General features: G+C 47.5%; 1 protein-coding gene across 1 annotated transcript in view; it reads right to left on the bottom strand.

Moving 5' to 3' along the window:
* The window catches only part of LOC311522788 (solute carrier family 9 member C1-like), a gene marked incomplete at its 5' end in the record, with an annotated part of 307,404 nt that overhangs the window by 217,423 nt on the left and 68,679 nt on the right, over positions 1–21,302 (bottom strand). Inside the window, one exon of the mRNA XM_084632258.1 lies at positions 6,864–6,963. Within this exon, the coding sequence (XP_084488384.1) occupies positions 6,864–6,963 (100 nt within the window). The remainder of the gene's footprint in view (positions 1–6,863; positions 6,964–21,302) is intronic.

Raw genomic sequence — 21,302 nt, 5'->3', positions numbered from 1 at the left:
GGTCCCCCACACAGAAAGGCTGGAAAGACTTTGGCCTACAATGGCCCCATAAAATTGTTGGGTGACCTCTGGTAAGTTTCTGCATGCCTGTAGGTTCTTTCGTGGTTTTTATATTTTTTCTCTGTAATGAACATAAGAGCGGCCATACTGGGTCAGACCAAAGGTCCGTCTAGCCCAGCATCCTAGGGAGGGTGGAGGGATAGCTCAGTGGCTTGAGCATTGGCACCATCCCTGCCCATCCTGGCTAATAGACATTGATGGACCTATCCTCCATGAATTTATCTAGTTCCTTGTTGAACCCTGTTATAGTCTTGGCCTTCACAAAATCCTCTGGCAAAGAGTTCCACAGATTGACTGTGTGTTGTGTGAAGAAATACTTCCTTTTGTTTGTTTTAAACCTGCTGCCTATTAATTTCATTTGGTGACCCCTAGTTCTTGTCTTATGAGAAAAAGTAAATAACACTTCCTTATGAACTTTCTCCACACCAGTCATGATTTTATAGATCTCAATCATATCCCCGGTTGTATCTTTTCCAAGCTGAAAAGTCCCAGTCTTATTAATCTCTCCTCATACGGAAGCCGTTCCATACTCCTAATCATTTTTGTTGCCCTTTTCTGAACCTTATCCAATTCCAATACATCTTTTTTGAGATGAGGCAACCACATCTGCACGCAGTATTCAAGATGTGGTTGGACCATGGATTTATATTGGGGCAATATGATATTTTCTGTCATATCATCTATCCCTTTCTTAATGATTCCCAACATTCTTTTCACTTTTTTGACTGTTGTTGAACACTGAATGGATGTTTTCAGAGAACTATCCACAATGACTCCAAAATCTCTTTCTTGAGGGGTAACAACTAATTTAGACCCCATCATTTTATATATATAGTTGGGATGTTTTCCAATGTGCATTACTTTGCATTTATCAACATTGAATTTCATCTGCCATTTTGCTGCCCAGTCACCAATTCTGAGAGATCCTTTTGTAGCTCTTCGCAGTCTGCCTGGGAATTAACTATCTTGAGAAGTTTTGTATCATCTGCAAATTTTCCCTCCTCATTGTTTACCCCTTTTTCCAGTTCATTTATGAATATGTTGAATAGAACTGGTCCCAGTAGAACCCTGGAGGGCACCACTATTTACCGCTCCCCATTCTGAAAAGTGACCATTTATTCCTACCCTTTGTTTCCTATCTTTTAACCAGTTACTAATCCATGAGAGGACCTTCCCTCCTATCCCATGACAGGTTATTTTGCTTAAGAGCCTTTGTTGAGGGACTTTGTCAGAGGCTTTCTGAAAATCTAAGTACACTATATCGCCTATGCTTTTACTTTAAGAATAAATGTGCTTCAACAGAAAGAGTTGTGGGGTAACTTGTAACTGCTGACAGCACACTATTCATAGCCCTTAGATAAAAAGAAAAGCATTGGACCTTGTCTTTAGGCAGACTGGCTTGCTGGGGATATTCGAGTATAAGGCAGGAAGCTGCCCAAACTTAAAACCCTGATCAGTAGGGAGAGAAATGTGGGTCTCCTTCCAAGAGAGGTGATGGTTTGGAATTGGAAACCTTAAGGAGGTGTCCTCAAGTGACCATGGTGGTGTGGTGTATGGAGGATTTACAGGTACAGCTACCCTGCATATTGTTTTGATAAGCAACTGTTGTGCTCCCTTTGGGTTTGTTTTTTGGGTTTGGTAAGTTATACTGTTTCATTTCAAAGGATAATTGATTTAACTCTCCTCAAAAAGGGTTACATGAAAATAAGATACAAAATTACAGCTACTTTTCATGTACATTGTTTATATGCTTCTTACAAATTGGTAACTATAATAAGAAATTATAGATGACAGTACCTACTCAGTTTCCTGTTACAAAATTTTTAAAAATGTCATTTAGAAGTTGTAGTAAAATTGAAGTTGCATTACAAATGTTTTGTCTGAACAAAGTTTAATTTAATTACTTTCAATATATTGATCAACGTGGCACTGAGTGGTGATGTCCCTGTGGCAAGCTGAAATAAGAGAACAAGCTAGACTTGGACAAATGAAGAGGTAGTCAAGTAATTTTTGTGGGAGAGAATTTAAAGAGATTCACAGGCGCCTTTCACACGAGATCAAAAAATTTTCACTACAGATATAAATAAGAAGGTTACTCACCCTGTGCAGTATCTGAGGTTCTTCGAGATAGTTGTCACTGTGGGTGCTCTATTTTAGGTGTTCACGTGCCCCTGCACTTGTAATTGGAGATTTCCGGTAGCAGTGCTTGGTTGGATTGCACCACCTGAGGCAGTTATCTGGTGCTGTGCAACCAACCCCCTCTCTGTTCCTTCTCTGCTGCAGAGCATCTAGTGAGAAACACCAAAGTAGAGAGGAGGACCAGCGGTAGTGGAGCACCCACAGGGACAACCATCTCAAAGAACTTCAGTTACTACACAGGGTGAGTAACTTTCTCTTCTTCTTCGACAAGTGTCCCTGTGGGTGCTCCACTTTAGGTGACTTCAGAGCAGCGCCCTTCGGTGGAAGGAAGGGGCTTCGGAGGTGAAGTCATGGCAGATGATAATGCGGTAAGACCGAATAGTGCATCAGATGTTGTGTGATATTCTAATGCATAATGTTATGTAAATGTATGGGCTGAGGCCCAAGTTGCCGCTATACAGATGTCCATAAGGGGCCCATGGTTAAGAAATGCTATCAAAGCTGATAGAGCTCTGGTGGTATGTGTGTGAATCCACGTTGGAGGCTGAAGATCGTATTGGTGATAGCATAATTAGAAACATTCTGAAGTCCACCTGGACAGTCTCTATTTAGATATAGCGTCTCCTTTCGATTGTTCAGTGACTGAGACGAATAATTTTGGAGACTTCCTGAATGTCTTTGTTCTGTCTATGTAAAAGGCTAGCACCCGGCAGACATCCAGGGTATCTAGTGTTGACTCCCATCTATTCCCATGGGGTTTCAGGTAGAATGTTGGTAGATGGATGGGTTGGTTGAGATGGAATGATGAGGCGACCTTAGGTAAGAACTTAGGATGCAGTCTTAGGGTAACTTTATCTTTGAAGAATATCATGAATAGTGTGTGTGATGTGAGGGCCTCTAGTTCTCCCACTCATCTAGCAGATGTGATGGCGACAAGAAACTTCACCTTCATTGAAAGGTGGAGGAGGAAGCATGTCACTAGCGGTTCAAACAGGGGTCCAGTGATGCCCCAGAAAACTAAGTTAAAATCCCATAATGGAGTAGTAGTTCATACTTCAGTGTAAATGTTGCTGAGGCCTTTGAGAATACGCTTGGTGATTGGGTGCACAAAAATGTCCACCTTGTGGTGGAATGCTGTGACAGCTGAGAGGTACACCCTGAATGAGCTTATGGAGAGACCCGATTTCTTAAGTTCCAGCAAGTAGTCCAGTATAAAAGGTAACGAGGAAGAGACTGCTGTGATCTGTTTCTTTGGCACCAGGTATTGTATCGTCTCCATTTGTATAGATATATGTGATGGGTGGTTGTTCTGCAACTATTTAATAAAATGTTCTGTACTTCCTCTGAGCATGTCATTTCAGGTCCTCAGAGCTGTGGAGTAACCATGCTCTGTTTGTCAGAGGGTGGAGATGGACGGCAGGAGAGAGATCACTAGACCATTACCTGTTAGGTTCACTCCCTCTGGGGCACCTGGCATTGTCCACTGTTGGTAGACAGGATACTGGGCTGGATGGACCTTTGGTCTGACCCAGTATGGCCTTTCTTATGTTTCTTATATTCTTATGCCTTAAGATGGAGTCTTTCTAAGTCTGGGTGAAGGATATGGCCTGCATCCTGAGAAAGGAGACAAGGTAGAAGAGGAAGGGTGCGTGGTTGGCACACCACCATTCTGAGAAAGTAAGGGAACCACATTTGTCAAGGCCACATAAGGGCTATCAGGATTACTTTGGACTTGTCCAATCTGATCTTGTGATTCTGAAAGATGTGGGGGTCTCAGGCACTCAACCAAAGTCTCAAAATTGCTGCCTTGAGGTTGGTTGTTGAGACGTAGTGGGCTGAGGTGGAGGCTCTCTCTTCCTCGTGGATCTCTGTTTCCGCTCTTGTTGTTCATATTGTCTGTGTGGTTGCATGTAGTGAATGGACCGGAATCTCTGTGAGGCATAATATTTGCCCTGTCTTTTCTTGATCTTAGGTGTATAAATGGCCAGGGACTTCAACATTGCTCTTGAGTCCTTGAGTGTGTGGAGGGACTCAGCTGTTTTGGCTGCAAAGAGTTTAGGCCCTTTGAATGGAAGATCTTCAACTGTCAATTGCACCTCTCAGGGGAACCCAGAGAAATGTAACCAAGATGCCCTTCTCATCACTACCTCAGTGGTTGCAGACCTTGCTGCTATGTCTGTGGAGTCCAGGGCATCCTGCAATGCTGTCCTGGCTATAAGGTGTCCTTCGGAGATAATGAACCTGAACTGCTCTCTTTTCTCCTCAGGAATAAAAATCAATAAAGTCTGATAGCTTTGAATAATTAGTATGGCCATGTTTGGCGACTAATGCCTCGAAATTGGTGATCCTAATATGTTGACTCACCAAGAAGTAGGCCTTACGGCCAAAGAGGTCAAGCCTCTTCCAATCTTTGTTATAAGGCGTGTTTTTGCGGTGTTGTTGTCTGCCCCATTTTTAATTGCATCCACCACCAAGGAATTCGGTGTGGGGTGCAAGAAGAAGAATTCCATTCCCTTAGCCAGCACATAATATTTTTGTCAGACCTCTTGCACATGCGTGGGATTGTTGCTGAGGTCTGCCAAATTGACTTAACTGATTCCATAATCAGGTCATTTGTGGGTAGAGCGATTTTGGAACACGTTGACGTCTGTAAGATGTCTAGGAGTTTATGTTGTGCTTCCTGGACTTCTTCCAGTGAAATGTCCAGTGAGCTCGCAACTCTCTTGTCAAGGTTTTGAAATTGTTTGAAATCATCTCCCATATTGGAAGGTGGGGCATGATGGTGTCGTTGGGGGAAGATGATGAAAAGTGGGCTGCTGGTGCCATCTCCTGCTCAGAGATCTCATACTCCTCTTCAGCCACCTCTTCTGGAAGCTCAGATGGTCCCAGTACCAAAGGTGAGGGTGAATGATGTGCACTCAACCTGGGTGGGCTGGGAGGTTTGTGGTGTTGTGGGGGGTATGCCGCCCATTGGCTCCAATAAGGCCACTGTAGTGGAAAAGGCATCAGTGGCATCCATGGGTGCCCATACCAGTGTCAATTTTTGGGTTCAGTATAATATCCCCTTTGCAGTGGTTGATCTGGTCTGGTAGGCGCATACATGGGAGAAGAATGGTTTGAAGATTATATTTCCCCTTCGTCCTCATCCTCCTTATCACTCGAGAACGGGGGAGCAGATCGAGGTAGAGTGGTGAAGTGGCTTGGTAGCAAACATGCCTGAGTGACATTGGTGCTGAGAATAGGAGATTCTGGCATTGAGGTGACCATTAGGTCCTTCTGCTGCAGGAATTGCTGTGGTGCCGGTAGCATCAGTGCCTTTGAAGGTGTAACAGTCAGTACCGACTGTTGCGGCATGACTGATGGTGTTGATGCGTGCTCCGATTGCGTTATACCAACAGAAGGTTGTGCCATGGTCTGCAGTGGTGCCGAGCCGCTCGGCGCTAGGTATCTAGTCAGCTCTGCCGGTGTCAAAGCATGGGGTTTCGGTTTTCCCTTGCTGCCCATGTCAGAACGAACCTGCTTGGAGTCTTTTGCTCTTTTGGTACCCACAAGTACTCTTTTGGTACCGGAGGGTCCCACTACTTCAGCCATGGAGAAGGCCAGCATGCTCAGTATCCATGGGGTTTGCTAGTTTGGGGAACACCATTTTTTGGCAAATTCCCAAGCCAGGGAAGTTGTGGCCCACTTTTTGCCACCTTCTTAGAGGGGAGATCTTTAGTCTGAGCCATAGAGGAAGGATTGCTGACAGGTGGGGTCTGTGCTTCAGGCTCAGATGCTGGCCGGAGAGACTTCTCCCTCAGGCAGAGTTTAAATTGTAGGTGTCTTGCTTTCCTGATCCAGGCTTTTAGGTTGCGATACTGTGAGCATTTCTGAGGTATGTGTGTCTCGCCGAGGCAGTGAACACACTATGAGTGCCTGTCAGATACAGGTACTGAAAGTCTGCAGGTGAGGCAGCGTTTAAAACCCAGGGAACCGGGGATGCCCCTCAGAGGAGTATTTGCCCCCGTAAGGGGAAAAACTAATAGTCTACTCTAACAGTTAACAACAGAAACCTAAACTTCTGGTCTGAAGAAAAAAAATGTTTTGAGAGAGAAAATAAATTTAATGGGAAAGAAGAGGAGAAAAGAATTAACTATAAAGAGCAAGAATTAAATCTAACTAGTGAAAACTATGGTAATAAGACTAGGCACAGAGGTGCTGCTAGATGCTCCGACTCAAGCCAAAGGCAGTAGAAAGGGAACTGAGAGGGGGTTGGTCGCACAACGCCAGATAACCACCTGAGGTGGCAAGAGACAGGGACCACGCATGTGCAATCCAAACTGGCACTGCTACTACAAATCTCCAATTACAAGCAAGGGGCACATGAACACCTAAAGTGAAGCACCTAGGAAGGAGAACCTCGAGGTACACTCCTTCCACAAAGCCAGAAGGGATTAAGGCAACTTTTCTCTGTGTTTTAACCAGAACACTAGATTGTTTGTTTTTTAATTATGAATGAACCACCCCACTGGAAGAGCATGTAATCCAGGGACCATTTGTATGGTCCACTATTGACCAGATTAGTCTGCCTATAAACACAGTTCCCTCTCTTGACAGGTAAGTAGCAACAAGGAATATCTTGAAGGACATAAAACAGTTAATTTAAAATGGAAGTAAATACTCACCTAAAGATAAATTCATCAACCCCTGGACTAAAGCTTACAGAATCTAAAAGAATTCCCAAAACAGTGAGAGAAATAACACCAGACATTCCAATCCATTCAGCTAAAGAAAAGAAAAACAAGTACATTAAATCCCATTTATTTTACAGTAGGTGACAAACTATATTTTAATTCATGATTAGACATGCCTACTTAAAATAATTACTTTAAGTTTGCTTTTTTGGGGAACTTTTTAAATGTGTTATTTGTACTATCATTGGAGAAAAGTATTAAAATAAGCTTTGACAATATAATTAAGAAGAGAAACATAATTCCTTTAAATTCTTCCTTTTCTTGTTATTGGTTCCTACACTGGTAGGTTCCTAAATCAATTATTTCTCTTGCGTTTTTTTAACTATGCTAAAACTACCCAGGCTAGTTTGTTTGGTTTCTTGCTTCAGCACCAGCCTTAAAAATGATATCATCATAGGTCTGGAAATAAATAATATTTATTTAGTTGAAACAACTGAGCTATTAAGGGACATATTACATTTTGATTTCCCACTAGTCTAACAAAATTTTCTCTCCCCCACACTCTAATTTTTCAGCAGCAGAGTACTGATTTGAAAAGAAGAAATTAAACTGTAACTCTATAATCAGTATTGTCAAAAAATGTACGTAATCTCTTTGGTTTAAATTTTCAGGCAACCCTAACACTCAAATCAGTCAAACTATGCTCAAATCAAGACAGAGCATATCTGACCCTCTGGGAACTTTCCCTCTCTTATAGGAAGTTACATGGCAGCCCATCAGCACTATTATCCACATACTTATTGAAATCCATGAGAACAATACTGTAATTTCCAAGAACTTCAGCAGAAGTACTGACATCAGTTCAGATAACTCAGAGATAAAATCCCACAAATAACTCTTGTGGTCTATACACTAGAAGAAATAAAAATGTTGGTCTGCTGCAGACTCACAGGAGACAGCTACAAACTTGAACAAACAGAGATTGGCCACCTTTTGTATTATAATCAGGCTAAAAACCGTAAACATCTCACCAATTCTTCCTGTCTGAGGGTTTCTCTTCAGTGCAGTGTTAGCTCAAGATATAACTCAATTATTGCCCCTGACTTGACTTGCTTGCACACACACAAAAATCTCTAGCTCAAGCGGTGCTTTAAACTCATGCTAGGTGATCTGTCAAGGAGTGGGAGGTGAAGCTTGAGTGCTGATGAAGCTTCAGCTATAATGCAGCAGGGACTCAGCTTCTCTGTGCTGCTAATCCAGTCTGTGCTGTTCAAGCATTGTTTTTGAGCATGACTGCTCTCATTAAGCTAGGATAATTTGAAAACAAGAATTCTGTTTCATGAAAAATTTCAGCATTTGGTTTGTTCTGCCTTCAGACAAAACAGCGACCTTACAAAAAAAATTCACAAAGAGAGAGAGAACCCCCAACCAGAATAGCCAATAGCCCAGTAGTTATGGCACTGAGCAGGAAAATGGGAAACCCAGGTTCAAGTCCCTCTTCTGCCTGATTTAGAGCAGGGACATGAACCCTGCAACTCCCACCTTCCAGGTAAGACTATTGGCTGTGTGTGTTCTCTCGCTCTCTCTCCTCCCCCTGCCAAGCCCCATCTTCCTCCTCCCCCAACCAGAAATTCCAGTCTGGACCTCAGAAACCTTCCTGGTGAAAATGTAATCTAAACTGATGTGTTTCTGTAACATGTTTTGGTTTTGATGAATCAGCACTTTCCAATGAAAAACCATTTAGTTGAAAAGTCCTGACCAGCTCTCGTTCGCTCAAGGATAGATAACTTGAGTTAACACTGTAGTAAAGATAAAACCTGAGACTCGTAGATTATCATATAGCTGCCAGAATCTGCCATAACAAAAATGGGTCTGCAACTTTGTTCAAACGGGTTTTAGCAATACATACCAAATTCAGAGAACATTTCATATCATCGTGAACAATTTTGGCTTTGTTCACAATGAATCAGGCATTACCCTCCCAAAATCTCAGGCACAAGAAATATGTAACCATTCCTATGGAGCTTCTCAAGAATGAATTAGGACCAAGCAGAAGTGATGAAGGACCCTAAGCTAAACAACTTCTGTCATTTAAGTTTCATCACAAAGTTTTAATTAAAAAAAAAACAGCATGGGAAGTTCTCACTACTGTATAACCTTCCCCAAAACACATAACCCGGGCATACACAGAACAATATACAGAGCTATCAGAGTAAAGGGACCTGTCATTATCTCCCTATGACATCTCTATATTTAAAAAGTACACAAAAAAATAATTTAATTTTCATCACAGTACCCATATATAGCAACAAAATAAAATGTAAACACAAAAACACAAAAAATTCAGATACTCTGAAAATCTCATCACTGCTAGATTCCTGTTTAGGTACAGACACCCCTTCCCTTTTAGTTAAAAGAGAAGGTTACTCACCCTGTGCAGTAACTGAGGTTCTTTGAGATGGTTCTCCCTGTGGGTGCTCCACTTCAGGTGAATCTTCGTCCCTGCACCTGAGATCGAAGAATTTCTGTCACAGTGCCTACCGGGTCAAACATGTGCTGTCCGCGTCCCGGGCCGCCTCTGAAAGTTACATAGCACTGTGCTACCAACTCTTCCCACTCCCACCCCCCGCTTGGTTCCTTCTCTACTGCAGAGTCTTCAGTGTGAAACCTCCAAAGTAGATGGGAGGTGGGAAGGTAGTGGAGCACCCAAAGGTACAACCATCTCAAAGAACTTCAGTTACTACACAGGGTGAGTAACCTTCTCTTCTTCTTCGACAAGTGTCCCTGTGGGTGCTCCACTTTAGGTGACTGTAGAGCAGTGCCCCCCAGTGGAACAAAGGGGCTTTGGAGTTGCAGTCATGACGGTTGATAAAACCATAAGTCCAAATAGAGCTTCTGATGACGAGTCCTGCTCCCTGACGTAATGCTCTGTAAACATATGGGCTGACGCATAAGGTTGCTGCTTTGCAGATGTCCATAAAGGGCATATTGTTGAGGAAGCTATGATGTAGAGTGTGCTCTGGTGGAGTGTGTGTGGGATCCTGATGGGGCTTATAGTTGCTGATGGCGATAGCAAAGGTCAATGCAGCCAGAGATCCACTTCAACAGCCTGTGTTTGGATATGGCGTCTCCCTTATATTATTCTGTGATGGAAAGAAATAACTTGGTGACTTTCTCAGTCCTGTCGATGTAAAATGCTAGCACCCTTCAGATGTCCAGGGTATGAAACATCAGTTCTTGTTTGTTCCATGAGGTTTTGGGAAGAACCATGGGAGATAGATGGGTTGATTCAAATGGAACAAGGAAACTATTTTAGGTAAGAATTTTGGATGAAGCCTTAGAGTAACTTTGTTTTTGAAAAATATTGTGTATGGGGGTGTGTCATGAGGGCCTTAAGTTCTCCTACTCGTCAGGAGTAAGAGTGATGAGAAATGTCATTTTCATTGAGAGGTGGAGAAGTGAACACATCACTAAGGGTTCAAACAGGGGCCCAGTAATGCATTGCAGCACCAGATTAAGGTCTCATGATGGAGCATGGGTTTGTATTTCAGGGTAAAAGTTACAAAGATCCTTGAGAAAAAGTTTAATGGTAGGCTAGGTGAAGATCAAGAACTTGTCATCTTTGTGGTGGAAAGCCATGATTGCTGCGAAGTGTACTCTAATCGAGCTCATTGAGAGACCAGATTTCTTAAGTTCGTATGTAATCTAATACCATTTGTAAAGGAGAGGTAGTCATCACAGTTTGTCCATTCTGGCATCATATGTGGAATCTCTTCCATTTGTGCAGGTAGGTATTTCGTGTAGTAGATCTTCTGCTATTTAAGAGAATGTCCATTACCTCCTCTGAACAGGTCATTTCACTGCCTTGGAATCATGGAGTAGCTATGCATTCAGGTGGTGTTTTGCCACGTTTGGGTGGTGGACCTGACCTGCATCCTGAGACAGGAGATGTGGTGGAAGGGAAGAGTGTGGGGTGGGCACACAGCCATCTGCAAGAGATAATGAAACCACGTTTCTCTGGGCCAGCAGGGGTTATCAAGATGACTCTGGAATTGTCAGTCCTTATCTTGTGTATGACCCTGGATAGGAGAGGGGTGGGGGGAAAGATGTACAGTAAAGGTGCCTCCCATTTGAGGAGAAAAGCATCGCCTAGAGAATGGGGTCCCAGGCCCGCTGTCGAGCAGAAGGATGGGCACTTGGCGTTCTGGATTGTCACAAAGACATCTACAGTTGAGACCCGCCCCCCAGTGTTTGAATATGCTCTGTAGTACCCATGTGTTTATCTCCCATTCATGGTCTTGGGGGAATTTCCTGCTCAGTGCAGCTGCAGTGGTATTTTGGCATTCTGGTAGACTGGAGGCTGAGATGTTGATGATGTGGCAGATGCACCAATTCCATAATCACATCGCTTTCTGTGCACAGGGTGTTGACCATGCTCCCTCTTGTCGGTTTATATAAAACATACAAGCAATGTTGTCCGTCAACACCTTTATGGTCTTGTCCCTGATCATGAGTAGGAAGTGTGAGCATGTATTGTGGACTGCCCATAGCTCCAGTAAGTTTATGGGCAATGTTGATTCTTATGGGGACCAGTGACCTTGGATCATGTGGTTGTGCAAATGTGCCCTCACCCCCAACCTTGCAGAGAAGCATCTGTTGTATCATTGATGGAGGGATCTATGAAAAGAGAACTCTTGTGCAAATGTTGTATGGTTGAGTCCAACACTGTAGAGAATTTTTGTATTTTGCCTGGCATCGTAAGGTACTTGTTTATACTGTGTCTGTGTGGGATGTATACTGTCCTGAGTCAGCCCTACAAGCAATGCATGTGTAGTCTTGCATGCTTCACGACAAATGTCGTTGCTGACATACGGCCTAACAGTGGGAGGCAGGTCCTGGGTGATATCTGTGGGCTTGTTTGTGTTGAAGTGATCAGGTTGACTAGAGTAGTAAATCTGTGAGGGGGCAGAGAGACTATAGCTTCGAATCGAGGTAGTTCCCAATGAATTCCAGTCTCTGTACAGGTGTGAACGTTGATTTTTCTTCATTTATTTGTAGAGCCAGTTGTGTGAAAAGAGCTGTTTTTTTGGATAGCTTATAGGGCCTCTTCTCAAGTCAAGGTTTGACTAAGCAATTGTCCAGATAGGGGACTATTATGACTCCTTGTCTGCGGAGGTGAGCCACCAATACTGCAAGGACTTTTGAGAATACCTGTGGAGCCATAGATAAGCCCAAAGGGAGTACTTTGTATTGATAATGATCTGTGCCCAGAACAAATCTAAAAACTTCCTGTGGGAGGAATGTATCATTATGTGGAAATGTGTATTCTGGAGGTCAAGGGCTGAGAACCACTCCCCTAGTTCTAGTGCTGGAATTATCGTAGCTAGCATGACCATCCTGAATCGCTGGGTCTTCACGAATTTGTTGCGTCTTCTTAGGTCGAGAATTGGCCTCCATCCTCCTGTTTTCTTCTGGGTTAAAAATAATGGGAGTAGAAGCCCTTCCCTCTGTGTTGTGTTGGTACTGGTTCTACAGTGCCCAGGTGTATGAAATGGTTTACCTCATATCGCAGTAGGTGTTTGTGAGAAGGGTCCCTGAAGAGGAATGGGGAGAGAGGAAGCATGGGGAGGATGGAGGTAAATTGGATTGAATAGCCAGTCTCGATAATTTCTAGTACCCATTTGTCTGATGTAATGGTTTGCCATGCTGGGTGGAATGGAGTCAGATGGTCTCCGAAAGGATGGATGTTGTCAGATAGTTCCAGGAATAGAAAATGGAGGAGGTATCTCCAGCCCTCGACCAAACCCTAAAAACTGTTGTTTAGGGAGTGGCGGGGAGTTCTTGGGATGTTGATGGCTGACATGGGAGTCATCTCCGTCTCATGGGTCTATTTTTGTGGGTTATATTGCCTCTGTGGTTGAGTATAGGGCATGAATCTTGTTCTTTGCACTGAGTAATACTTTCCCTGTTTTTTCCTCGGTCAGGCATGTAGATGTCCAAGGATTTCAGAGTGGCCCTGGAGTCTTTTGTGTGAAGCGACTCATCCGTTTTAGCTGCCAACAGCTTCAGGCCCTCGAATGGGAGATCCTTGACAGTGGATTGTACCTTTTGGGGAAACTCCAAGAGCTGGACCCAGGAAGCTCATCACATGACTATAGCAATGGAACATACCGCCGTGTCTGCCGAGTCCAGTAAGGTTTGTAAAGCTATGCAAACTAGGAGTTGACCCTCAGAGATGACTGCTTTAAATTATTCCTTTTTGTCATCAGGTAGATAATCAATAAAGTCAGACATCTTTGAATAGTTGAAATGGTTGTATTTGGTCATTAGTGCCTTGTAATTTGCAATCCTGAACTGTAGGTTCGCTGAGTAGGCCTTACACCCAAAAAGATCTAATTTTTTCCTGTCCCTGTCATATGGGGTGGATCTGGAATGGTGTTGTCTGCCCCACTCATTCATAGCCTCTACCACCAGTGAGATTGGCATTGGGTGTCAAAATAAAAATTTCATTCCTTTGGAAGGGACATAATATTTTTTGTACGCTCTTTTGCAAGTGGGCAGAATTGTTGCTGGGGTATGCCAGATGGCCTTAGCTGGGTCCATGAGAACCTTGTTTATTGGGAGAGCAATCCTGGAAGAAGTTGAACTTTGGAGGACATCCAACAACTTATGTTTGGACTTCTTCCAGTCGTATCTCCAATGCTTCTGCAATCCTCTTAAACAGCTCTTTGAACTGTTTAAAATCATCCCCCATTGTGGGTGGTGAGCAGGGCTGGATTAACTGTCCTGTGGGCCTGGGGCTATTAGATTTTGTGGGGCCCCTGTATACAAGTCTTTTTCCTAATTTGAAACAAAATTATCACAATTATGGCATCAAGGCTATTAAAGCTACACTAAACTTGCCTTTTAATTAACATAAAGCCATTCTGTGGTTACATTTCAGTCTTAAAACATGTAGAATATAGTTAATTCAAAATAGCCTACTTCTTACCTTAGAACAGCTGTTATATTAGTTTCTTTCTGGGAGGGAGTTTGGGTGCAGGAGGGGGCTCCAAGCTGGGGCAGAATGTTCAGGTGCAGGAGAGACTGAGGAGTGTGGGCTCTGTGAGGGAGTTTGGTGCAGGAGGGGATTCTGACATGGGGCAGGGGGTTGGAGTGCAGAAGGAGCTGCTGGCACATCTCTGCACGTCCCCGGAGGTAGGGGGACAGCGAGTCTCAGTGCGCTGCCTGTGCCTGCAAGTGCCGACCCCACAGGGGCACAGTGCTGGGGCAGCACACGGAGCTGCCTCCCCCTCACTCTGCCAGGGGCTGCAGAGACATGCCAGCAGTTGGCCGCTTCCGGGAGTGGCGTGGGGCCACAACATGCAGACAGCCTTCCTGAGCCCTGCTGCTCCGGGCCCCCCTTAGTCCAGGGCCCTGGGCTGCAGCCCCTAAGGCCCCTGGATTAACCCGGCCCTGGTGATGAGGACATGATAGCTTCATCCAGAGAACAGGATGGAAAATTGGCAGCTGGGTTGACTTCCTGATCCGAAGTTTCCTCCAGCCCTTCAAGTGCCTCTTCCGAGGGCTCAGAGGATCCAAGTACTGAGAGAGTGATGGAGACTGCCTTGACCTCTCCCTATGTGTACTGGGAGGCTTAGGGGAGTGGTGACAGTATGCTGCCCATGGATCCCAGTAGGGCTGGTGGGAATGGCATTAGTGGTGGTAACCATAGGTGTCTGTACCACCTGTGAGTTGCTGGTCTGGGGTGGTGTTCAGGTTGTTCTAGTGGACCTGACCTGGTAGCTGTCTGGATAGGCAAGGAGTGATGTGAAGAGTAGATTTCCCCTTCATCATCATCCTCATCGCTTGAGAAAGGAGAAGCTAATCTGGGTAGTGGTGTGAATTGGCATGGTACCAAGCACGCTGAAGTAACATCAGTACCAAGGAGGGGAAATTCTGGTGCCAAAGAGACTAGAAGATCATTATGCCAGAGAAATTGCAGTACTGAGAGTATCAGTACCAAGGAAGGTGTTGCTGGCAGTCCCAATGCCATTATTACAGTTCTTAGTGCCAAGGATCATGTGCTATGTGGTATGGAGGCAGAAGGTAGTGCCAAAGACTGTAGTGCTGCTGAGCTGCTCGGTGATGCATGTTTGAGCGGCTCTGGCAGTAATGAGATAGGGATGGTAAATTCCTCTTTTGTGCCTTTGTCTGAGCCTGCCCACTTAGGTTGTTTGGCTTGCATGGTACCCGTGATGCTGGATGGTCCCGTTGCCTCAGAGGTGGTAGGTCTCAGTGTGGTCAGTACCGATGGGGTCTGATGGGTCAGGAAGAGTCTCTTTTTGGTAGATTCCCGAGAAGGGGAGGTCAGAACCTGTTTTTTGTCACCTTTTTGAAGTAGTGCTCCTTCCTCTGAGAGGGTGTTGCGGAATTTCTGTCAGATGCCACTGCTAGAAGTCAGTGCCCAGGAGGGTCTGTAATCCTGAATCAGATGCTGGGCACTCCCTCATGAGGAGTTTTAACTGGAGATCCCTTGCTTTTCTGGTGCTGGTCTTTAGATTACGGCAGTGGGATCACTTTTATGGGATGTGTGTCTTGCGAAAGCAGCGGACACATTGCGAATGTCCATCAGAAACTGGGATTGACAACCAGCAAGTGAGGCAACACAGAGAGTTGGGCATGCCCCTTAGAATAGGGTCTCTCACATGAGGGAGGTTAACTGTTCTATACTAATGGATATAATAATAAATGATACTTAAACTTCTAAGAGAAGAAAAAAAGATTTTTTTTAGTAGAAAAAAATCAACAGGGAAGAGAAAGGGTAGTTAAATATTAACTAACTAAACTATGTTCTAAAACTACTACTCCAAATCTGACGTCGATTAAAGGTAAACTCAGAGGCTTTGCTAATTGTTCCATTTAAGCCAAGGGTAGTAGAGAAAGAACTGGGGGCGGGGAGACACAGTGCTATGTAACCCCCAGAGGTGGCCCAATACAGGGACTGCACGTGTGCAACCCAACCAGGCACTGCTACTCAAATTCTGATCACAGGCACTGGGATGCAGATTCACCTAAAGTGGAGCATGCACAAGGATACTCCTCAAAGAAGAAAAGACAGTTACCTTTTCCATAACTGAGTGTTCTTTGAGATGTGTTGCTCACGTCTATTCCACAATAGGTGTGCGTGCTCGCCACGTGCACCGGTGTCAGAAGTTTTTCCCCTAGCAGTGCCCGTAGGGGAGCGCCCCAGCAACCCCTGGAGTGGCGCCTCTATGACACGATATAAGGGGCGCTGCGCGCTTCCCCCACCCTCAGTTCCTTCTTGCCAGACAACTCCGACAGAGGGGAAGGAGGGTGGGATGTGGAATAGACACGAGCAACACATCTTGAAGAACACCAGTTATGGAAAAGGTAACTGTCTTTTCTTCTTCAAGTGATTGCTCATGTGTATTCCACAATAGGTGATTCCAAGCTAAATCAGTTGGAGGTGGGTAGGAGTTCACAAACTCTCAGGATGGAGCACAGCCCTGCCGAACCCGGCGTCTTCCCTGCTGTGGGAGACTATCGCATAATGCAAGGTGAATATGTGAACTGAAGACCATGTGGCAGCCCTGCAAATGTCCTGAATGGGGACATGGGCTAAAAAGGCAGCCGATGAGGCTTGTCCCCTAGTTGAGTGTGCCCTCACAATTGACAGTGGAGGGATACCTGCCAGGTCATAATAGGTACAGATGCATGAGGTGATCCATTTGGAGAGCCGCTGAGTGGAAATCGGCTAACCCCTCATGCATTCAGCTGAGGCGATGAAGAGCTGCGAAGACTTCCTGAATGGTTTAGTCTGCTCCAGGTAAAAGGCCAGAGCCTGTCTCACATCCAGCATGTGGAGGTGGTGCTCCTCACTGGACGCATGGGGCTTGGAGCAGAGGACCGGCAGGAAAATGTCCTGACCCCTGTGGTAGGCAGAGACCACCTTAGGGAGGAATGAAGAATGTGGGTGAATCTGGACCATATCCTTATGGAACACCGTGTACGGGGGCTCGGAGGTCAGGGCCCTGAGTTCCGAGACCCGTCTAGCTGACGTGATCGCCACCAGGAAAGCTACCTTCCATGAGAGGTGCGACCAGGAGAATGTAGCTAGTGGCTCAAAAGGGGGACCCGTCAACCGGGCCAGCACCAAGTTCAGGTCCCACTGCGGGATTGGGGGCCTAACGTACGGGAAGAGACGATCCAAACCCTTAAGGAATCGGCCAGTCAAAGCATGGGAAAATACCATGTGCCCCAGCACCGGCGGGTGGAAGGCCAATATGGAGCCAAGTGCACCTTGATGGACGAGGGCGCTAGGCCTTGGGCTCTGAGGTGAAGGAAGTAGTCTAAAATGAGCTGGATTAGGGCAGCCACGGGTGAAATGCCCCACTCAGCTGCCCACCAGGAAAACTGAGACCACTTTGCCAAGTAGGCTCGACGCGTGGAGGGTTGCCTGCTTTCCAAGAGGACGCTCTGAACCCCTTCCGAGCACGTCCTCTCCTCCCAGCCTAACCACTGAGCAGCCATGCCGTGAGGTGGTGTGCCACTAGGTTGGGGTGGAGGAGGCAGCCCTTGTCCTGGGAGAGAAGGTCCAGGTGTGATGGTAACGGCCACGGTGGGGCGACCGCCAGGCTCATGAGGTTCCCATACCAAAGTTGCCTGGGCCACACCGGGGCAATCAGGAGGACCCGGGCCCTGTCTGCCTTTATCTTTTCCAGGACCTTGTTGATCAGCGGGATCAGGGGGAAGGCATAGAGAAGCTGACCTGACTAGGATAGGAGGAAGGCGTAGGAGATAGCACCCATTCCCAGCCCCCACCCCTCGGAGCAGAACCGGGGACACCGGCAATTCTGCCGAGCCGCGAACAGGTCCACCTGGGGAGTTCTCCACTCTTGGAAAAGTTTGTGCACCACCTCTGGGTGTAGAGACCACTCATGCTGAGAGAAGAAGTCTATGCTCAGGAGATCTGCCCGCGAATTCCAGGCGGCTGGTAGGTGGTAGGCCTGTAGGCAAATGTCGTGGGCTATACAGAAGTCCCACAGCCTGAGAGCTTCCTGGCAGAGGAGCGGGTCCCGCCTTGCCTGTTGATGTAAAACATCGAGGCTGTGTTGTCCGTGAGAACCCTGACCACTCTGCCCTCCAGGTGCAAGCAAAAGGCCACACACACTCCTTGACATTTATATGCAGGGCAAGGTCCTGCAGAGACCACAGTCCTTGGGTCTGAACGTCCCCCACATGGGCTCCCCATCCCAGGTCCGAATCATCGTACACCAGCTCCACCGACAGGGGCCTGCCCCTGAACGGGACCCGTGGAGCATGTTCCCCAGGGAGGACCACCATTGTAGGGTGGCGATCACTGGCTCAGGCACAGTGAGGACCTTGTCCATCCTGTCTCTGGCCTGGGAGAACACCGAGGCCAACCTCGGGGGCCTCATCCTGAGTCTGCCATGGCGAACTACATATGTGCACGCTGACATGTGACCCAGGAGCTGGAGGCACACTCTGGCTGTCGTCACAGGAAACGTTATGACTGTATCAATGAGTCCTTTCAGGGTCTCGAATCTGTCCAGTGGGAGGGAAGCCTTGGCTGACGTCACGTCCAGGACTGCCCCAATAAACTCTATGCACTGCACTGGGACTACCGTGGACTTGGTGTCGTTCACCAACAGGCCCAGGGTAGCGCACATAGGGAGGAGAGCCATATGATCCCACACCTGCGATCGGGAGCTGCCTTTGACTAGCCAGTCGTCCAGATCGGGGAAGATCTGGACCTCAATAACATCTGAGGTAGACTGCCACCACAGACATGCACTTTGTGAATACCCTGGGAGCAGTGGACAGGCTAAACGGGAGGACCGTAAATTGGTAGTGCTCCTGCCCAACTGTGAAACAGAGGAAGCACCTGTGCCCCTCAAATATGGGAATGTGGAAGTATGCATCCTGCAGATTGAGGGCGGTGTACCAGTCCCCGGGATCCAGGTAGGGGATGATAGAGGCCAGAGAGATTATATGGAACTTGAGCTTTACCATGTACTGGATGGGCCTGAGCCCCACTTTGGTCCTCAGGATTAGGAAATAGCAGGAGTAGTACCCCTTGCGTTTGAACTTCGCTGGCACCACTTCCACCCCTCCTAAGCCAAGGAGCCGCCACACCTCCTGCTCGAGCAGGGCTTCGTGAGAGGGGTTCCCCAGGACGAATGGGGCGGAGGGTGGTTGGGCGGGGTAGAGGTAAATTGGAGGGCGTAGCCCCAGGAGATGGTGTTGAGGACCCACTGACCCTGAGATCAGCCACGACCACTATGGGAGAAAAGCACACAACTGGTTGGAGAAGGGAAGCTATATTGCAGGTGGATCCCTAGTGTGAACTGGAAGGTAGCACCAGGGCGTCACATCAAAACTCATGTTTTCCCGCCTATTTACTCTTGTAGGGCCCAGGCTGGGGGGCAGACCGGGACTGCCTCTGCAGGCATTTCTTATAGTCCCGCGACTTTTTATAAGGGGGCTCATATGTAGAGTGGGTGGCCTGGGTGGGATCCTGCTGTGGCCGGAGCCGGAACATAGAGGCCAAGTGTCTTAAGCGTAGTGCGGGAATCTTTCAGACCGTGCAGCTTCACGTCCATCTGTTCTGCAAACAGGGACTTGCCATCAAATGGGAGGTCCTGCAGGAGTTCTGCGCCTCACTGGACAGCCCAGACAGCAGGAGCCACAACACCCTCCTCATGGACACCGCGGAGGCCATAGACCGTGCAGCTGTATACACCGCAGCCGCCGCTGCCTGCAGGGTTGCCCTGGCAGCTGCTGTACCCTCCTCCACCAGAGCTTTAAACTCCTTCCTGACATGCTCCTGGAGGGAGTCCTCGAATTTGGGTAGAGAGCCCCATAAATTGAACTCATACTGACCCAGGAGGGCCAGATGCTTCACCACCCATAACTGGAAACTCGAGGACGAATAAACTTTTCTCCCAAATAAGTCCAGACTTCTTGAGCCTTTATTTTTTGGGGTAGCGGCTGGTTGGCCCTGCCACTCCCTGTGGCTGACCAACTCAACCACCTGAGAGTTGGGGCAGGGTGAATGTACAGGTATTCATGCCCCTTGGTGGGCACAAAGTACTTCCGTTCAGCCCTCTTAGAGATGGGGGGCAAGGAAGCCGGGGTTTGCCACAAGGCGTTTGAAATTTTTGCCACCCCTTCGTGGAGTGGCAGAGTCACCCTGCCTGGTGCTGAGGCCGATAGGACATTGAAGAGGGACTCCAAGGGTTCCTCCACCTCCTCGACCCAAAGGTTGAGGCTTGATGCCACCCTTTTTGATAGTTCCTTTAGCGTCCTCCTGAGAGACAGAGGGAGGAGGGACCATAATCACCTCATCAGGGGAGGGTGAGGAGGCCGGCACAGTACTCTGCGTACCCACTGGTTCCGGGGGTCCTACCACTTGGTCGCCCTCTGGGCACAGAACCAAGGATGCACGCCCCACCGACTCCTTCCTAGGAGGCTGGGAAAGAGAGGCCGATGGCCGTTCCGAGGCTCTGGTCACCACGCGAGCCCCGACCGGGAGCTGCATCAGGGGCCACAGGGCCCATTGGTACCACAGTGCTGGCCAAGGAGCCCGGTGCCACTGCACCTGCTGTGGCACTGGCAGAGCAGGCTGTTCAGGCTGACTGGTCTGTCCCATCAATCAACGGCTACGAAGGAAGGCTGGGCTAGCGTACGACCTGTCGCTGTCCCTGGACCAGGAGGAGCGGTGGCATCGGGAATGGTGCCAACCATGAGACCATTGTCCCAACGTGGAGATATGGTGCCACTAGTAGAAGCTGCTCCGCGATCGGCTCCAGCGGGCAGATCCATGACAGTGAGGTGCCAGCGATCGACACCTGGGACTGCGAGAGCGGTGCTGCAGTGGGGTCCTGGAGCGAGACAACGAACGGGAATGGCGTCAATGTTCATGTTGTGACTGGCTATGGTAGTCCCTCAGAGATGAGGACCTTCGGTGCCATCTGCCTCAGTCTCGATGGGGCCTGCTCCTCAAGGCGGAGCGGTGCTTAGAGCCCCTGTTAGTTAGAACCCAGCCAGACAACCTGGTAGGGGTCGATGGTGACCGGCGTCGACTATGCACTGGGCGGACGCTGAGCGGTGAACAGCCTCAGGAACATTCCCTTGACCGCGAACGGTACCAAGCAGGGGGCGACTGCACAGTTCCCAACTGTGGCTTGCCTCTGAACCGGAGAGCCAACATTAGCAGTGCCCCTGGCACCTGCAGGGACATAACATCCTGGGCCGTTTGCCTGGTCTCTGGCATGGAGGGCATCCAGACATCCGGGGAAGCCTGCTCCAAATGGGCCAGGCTACTCAGCTCGACCTGAGTCAGAGGCCTGGAGGCTGATGGGGACTGAGGACTGCCCAACATGGATCTAGCCTCTCCTCCAGCCT

This window comes from Lepidochelys olivacea (assembly GCF_965140295.1).
Source record: "Lepidochelys olivacea isolate rLepOli2 genome assembly, chromosome: 6".
NCBI classification, from domain to species: domain Eukaryota; kingdom Metazoa; phylum Chordata; order Testudines; family Cheloniidae; genus Lepidochelys; species Lepidochelys olivacea.
Note: the sequence above shows the minus strand (reverse complement) of the source record. Positions and strands in the feature narration are given on the sequence as shown.